This window comes from Eleginops maclovinus, chromosome 8 (assembly GCF_036324505.1).
Source record: "Eleginops maclovinus isolate JMC-PN-2008 ecotype Puerto Natales chromosome 8, JC_Emac_rtc_rv5, whole genome shotgun sequence".
NCBI classification, from domain to species: domain Eukaryota; kingdom Metazoa; phylum Chordata; class Actinopteri; order Perciformes; family Eleginopidae; genus Eleginops; species Eleginops maclovinus.
This window is the reverse complement of record NC_086356.1, coordinates 16,140,877-16,146,060: the sequence shown is the minus strand read 5'-3', so window position 1 is coordinate 16,146,060 and position 5,184 is coordinate 16,140,877. Positions and strand designations below refer to the sequence as shown.

The following is a 5,184-nucleotide window of genomic DNA, read 5'->3' as shown; positions in this document are numbered from 1 at the left end:
TGAGGAGGAATGAACTTGTGGATGTGAGAGGATGGGGGAGAAAGGAGGAGGAGGGTGAGGGGGTGATGGGGGTCTCTGGCTAAAGCTGACATACCTCAGGCTTCAGCTCTGATTGGTCCTCGTTTGGAGAAGCTCATGGGTTCATTCCGTCGTTAAGCGCCTCCCCATTTCTCTAAACTACATTATAATGCAACGAACCTCCCTTTTAACCACAAACCGAATTTGCTTTCATTTAGACTATATATATTTCTTAAATAGGTTAAAGTCATAGAGATTTTTTTGGAATAGCACTTCGCCCTGGAGCGGTGCGCAATGCTATCTCATGCCGACCTCCTGGATGCTCGCCTCGGTGAGTTATCATCGCCAAACTCCGGTCTTCAACTCTACTGTAAGCTGGAGGAACTTCTAATCTTAAATCAAGCTCTGAAAATTGTCAATTTGCTTCTTATATTATCTTAATGTGACTGGAGTGATCTAAACTCGCTTAATTCATTGGAAAAGTAATTATTATTATTATTATATTACCGCGTAATTTGATTTAACAATTTCCTATATCGCTTTGATCGAATTGAATTAAGAGTATTTAAGGAGCAGATTGTAATGTGCATGCTGTAGTTGTTTCTGTCAAAGAGCAGCACGCATTGCTCTTTTAATTTCTGTGTTTTAAATCTCAGCTAATGATAGCTAATGCATGTGCATCATTTTCTACTGCAGCAAACATTCTTGATTTCTCTTTTGCCTTGTGTGCACTATTTTTCTAACATGTCCTTTTCTCTCCTAGCCCAAATGTTTACTGTGCCAATCTCACCAGCTGTGGTTGTCTATGCAGGGATGAAGGATGCCGCTGCGGAGCTCCTGGGTCACAGGGAGGCTTTGAAGTGCAGGCTCGGCGGAGGAGGGGGACCTGACCCGGGACACTCAGGGGAGCTTGGCCCGGGCCCGGAAGGCGTGGAAGGGTCCACGATGCTCCCCGGTGATGATATCAGCAGTGGCGGGGGATCCAACACGGTGCAGGTTAACAGCAAAGAGCAGGAGAAACAGCAGCAGAACAACAACAACTCCAATCAGTCCGGAGGCGGGCAGAGCCAGAGCCAGAGTCAGAAACAGAAGCGGCACCGGACCCGCTTCACCCCGGCGCAACTCAACGAGCTGGAGAGGAGCTTCGCCAAAACGCACTACCCGGACATCTTCATGCGGGAGGAGCTGGCTCTTAGGATCGGCCTGACGGAGTCCAGAGTGCAGGTACGAAGGCTGGGAGTGAAGAGGAGAGATGAACCAAAGCTAGACACAAGTCCTGAAGAGATTAAAAAACAGGGACTGGTGCTATTTGACATTTAAAATGTAGGATAAAGCTAAAGCAGCATACAAATAATACTCTGCGACTCAAAGATGAAGTCACAATACAGTACATATCCAAATAAAATCCATTCCAACAGAAGCCTTTCAATTACACATTTTGTGACTTCTGAAATTCTAAATAGGATTTCTCAAAAACATTTTGAAAGTCTTTTCACTGAACATTTGTAGAGTTTTTCAAATGACGTTGAATATTCGAAATGCAGCGTCGACAGTTAGTCATTGCATATAAATAATCAGAGTGAAATAGCTTTAACGAAGTTGCAATTTATTTTTTTCATGCTGTATTACATTTTTTGTTGATGGCTTTATATGCTGCATTATTTAGGATAAGTTGAGGACAAACGTAGATTTTTATTTTCAGTAGCTTCCAATGAAATAATAATATACAGAAGGACGAACAAATAAAAATAAAAAGAAATATTGAACATTATTTTAATGTAAATATATCCCAATTGAACGAAATTATATTTTGTCTGGTCATTATATGAAGACATCTTTTTTTCTAATGCAAGCTTTAATACGTGAGCAGTCACTAAGTATTAGAATACACGGTGTGTGTTGCAAGTGCATATACTTTTTAGGGATTTAAAAGGCAAACACTATGTACATGTGTTTGTTCCATACGCACCTTGCACACACTCGAAATGACAGCCACTCGTTACATGTTAGTTTCGTTACAACAAAGCCTGCTATCATCCTCTCACATCAGATCTGAGACTTTAAATAAAAACTAATATTTGACGATGAGATTTAACCAAACGTCCTGTCGCAGCATTTGTTTTGCAGACATGTTATAACCTCTAAATGCTGCTTCATTCAGAATGCTCCCACATGTTTTGTACCCTACAGAGAACCAAATGATAATTGCATCTTTAGCCTATTACACTCCTTTAATCGCCTTCAGATAAAACTGACATTAACCTTTTAACAAACCTGCTGTGAAAGCTTGACTAAACACTGGGTTTTTTATATCTCAATAATGTCCTCAGTCACTTTCAGTCTGCACAAATACTTCATAAAATATCCACCACATTAGGAATTATAGCGCCACCGCCTTATTAACTATCAATGGTAAATGCACTTGGGGCGCTCACATGTGAAATAATGCCCTATAATAATCATTATTATTATTGAAAGGGTCAATTCAGTTTCTATAGCCTATTTCCATAAAATAAGAATTAGTGAAATGAGCTATGATGATAGCGCTGGAATAAAGGAGCAGATGCAGAGTCTGTCACTGCTCTCTGCGTCTTAATGCCGCTGAGGGTGCACTCTGTCTTTTTTTAAACGGAATGAGAAATTGCATTTTCTTTCCTCTGAAGTGTAATGCATTTCAGGTCGGATTTCATGGCTGGCTACACCGGGGGAAGAGAGTGAGATTGTCCCGTTCTTATTACTGCGCCTCCACTTTCTCAAGCAAATCTTCACATTAATCATAGAGGATTGCGCGTACAACCAAACCTAGGAGCTCAAGGAAAAGTGTGTTTGTCATAGCAATAACATTATCTTTATTATCCGAATGTGTGCTTTGCAATGGCTCCTCCCGAAGACGTAAAACATTATTTAAAAATGAGTACAGTTCAAAATATTTTAGGCAATTTGGCACCGAAATAAAATCATAAACATAATATCTCCATCTCTGAAAAGTCGAGATAATTACGCATATAAATATGAAACGAAATACCATTAAGGCACGGTGAGAAAAATAGTTCCTTAATTTCTAAAATCTTGCTAATGCTTTGTAGTAAAATCAAATAATTAAAATATTACTTTTAACTACTATATTCACGAGTTGTGAATACAACAATATAAAGAACTGAGATGACATGAGAAGAAGGAAAAAAACAGTTCCCTAAGTATAAAGTGTCAATATTTGTTATTCAATATAAAGGTCTAATAGGCTATAACATACATTGAGATGAAACCACAGTTTGATATTTTATAGGCGTGTTCGGGATCAAGATTAAAGAATAATAAAAATAAATGTAATCTATTTTTATTTATTATTTGGAGACTTTTTTGCACAAATCTGAACAAATGTAATGCGCATTTTTAAAAGCTGATAAGATCCTGTAAAGATAAATCAGTGTTTTTCTGCTACAGATTTATTGTTGGTGCTTCGCATTATCATCATAATAACACACTGATGTCATAACCTTTTTATGTGCACTTTCAGCTCTGATAACATGACCTGTCGGTGCTCCTGCAGCCATTATACCTCTGCTCTTCCTAACTCATCTCCTGTCTGTCCGCAGGTCTGGTTTCAGAACCGACGCGCCAAGTGGAAGAAGCGCAAGAAGACCACCAATGTGTTCCGGTCTCCGGGGACTCTGCTGCCGCACCACGGCCTGTCCCAGTTCAATTCAGCGGCAGCAGCAGCAGCGGCCATGGGCGACAGTCTCTGCTCCTTCCACGCCAACGACACCCGCTGGGCCACGGCAGGGATGCCGGGAGTATCTCAACTGCAGCTCCCGCCGTCTCTGGGCCGCCAGCAGGCCATGGCGCAGTCCCTGTCTCAGTGTAGCCTCGGTGCAGGGCCGCCACCCAACTCCATGGGTCTGTCCAACATGTCAAACGGCTCCGGGCTTCAGTCACACTTATACCAACCCACTTTCCCCGGGATGGTACCTGCGTCCCTCTCGGGCCCGAACAACATGAGCCACTCGCCTCAACTGTGCACGTCCCCGGACAGTGAGGTCTGGAGAGGGACAAGCATCGCGTCGCTGCGCCGCAAAGCGCTGGAGCACACAGTTTCCATGAGTTTTACCTAGACGAGAGCTTTTTCTTTACTCACAGATTTCTTCTTAAATTCGTATTCATACAATCCGATGCACCGGGAGACATACAAACAGGATTCTTGTTCAAATAAAAAAAATCGCTGAACACAACATGTTTTCCCCTCCCAAATCCACATAACAGGAAGCTATTTATCCGGCCTGTTGGTCTTTATCAAGCATATGACTGGTTCTATTTTAAGATATAATTTATTATTTCGCATGTAGCCTATGACAACTATTTATTTGTCTATTTAAATAACTTATTTGCTCTGTATGTATTTATTTATTTACTTATTTATTTGGCACATGCAGCCCTGGCCTTCAGGGCTTTTATTGACATTTGCTTTGTGACTGACTTTTGAAGACACCTTCTATGGATACTTTTAAATCAAAACCAAGATATGGATCCCTTTTCCACCCGCTGCACAGCATGCACCTCTGAGAGGCCAAAGGGATGCACAGTGGACTGCAGAAACAAGTCACCTGGAGGTTTTTAAGAACATGAGAGATTCACCTGAAGAAGGAAGAGCGATTTGACAGGAATCAGGACATCATGGAGGACTTGACTGCATGTCCAAGGCAAAAAAAATAAGGGACAAATCTATAAACTAAAACTTGGAAACTGACTTAACTATAATCTGTTATATAGGATGTTTTGTGTAGCGGAAGCACTATTGTTCCCATTTGGTCAGTTTGTGATAAATTATGTTTCCAAAATTATGTCTGTGCTTATCAAATTCTGACTTTCTTAAATGTTTAAAACCACTTTGTTTCATGGACATGTTTATATCAATTAAGTGTAAATGATCAAATAAAAATCATTTTCAATTATGTCACACCATGAATCAACCCTCCTTTTTTAATGCAGAATCAGAGGACACTGCCATTACTGTCCAGCAAAAAAAACCTCCAAAACCTCAACTTGTAATATTCTTTGAGACAATGCACCTATGAAGGTATTTATATCATTTATTGATCTCTAGAAGTACAAGAATTTTTTTGAACCTCATAAAGGCGCTCTTATGTCTCATTTAAATCTCTTGGTCCG

At 40.5% G+C, this 5,184-nt stretch overlaps 1 protein-coding gene across 2 annotated transcripts; it reads left to right on the top strand.

Annotated features, from left to right (window-relative positions):
- The first annotated feature begins 231 nt into the window (after window positions 1–231).
- Window positions 232–4,896, top strand: otpa (orthopedia homeobox a). Of its 2 annotated transcripts, none has more exons than XM_063890034.1 (3): window positions 232–388; window positions 830–1,242; window positions 3,615–4,896. In XM_063890034.1, exons 1-3 carry the CDS (start codon window positions 313–315, stop codon window positions 4,128–4,130), a joined length of 1,005 nt encoding a protein of 334 aa, XP_063746104.1. In that variant the 5' UTR covers window positions 232–312; the 3' UTR covers window positions 4,131–4,896. The 2 variants fall into 2 exon arrangements, with proteins under 2 accessions (XP_063746104.1, XP_063746105.1); XM_063890035.1 differs by having other exon boundaries at window positions 274–349.
- The last annotated feature ends 288 nt before the right edge of the window (window positions 4,897–5,184 follow it).

What these genes read in the sequence shown, in the direction of transcription:
- otpa (XM_063890034.1), top strand. Translation starts at nt 313, where the DNA reads ATGCTATCTCATGCCGACCTCCTGGATGCTCGCCTCGGTGAGTTATCA. An exon ending in CTCCGGTCTTCAACTCTACT is followed by an intron (nt 389 to 829) that starts GTAAGCTGGAGG and finishes TTGTCTATGCAG; the next exon opens with GGATGAAGGATGCCGCTGCG. An exon ending in TGACGGAGTCCAGAGTGCAG is followed by an intron (nt 1,243 to 3,614) that starts GTACGAAGGCTG and finishes GTCTGTCCGCAG; the next exon opens with GTCTGGTTTCAGAACCGACG.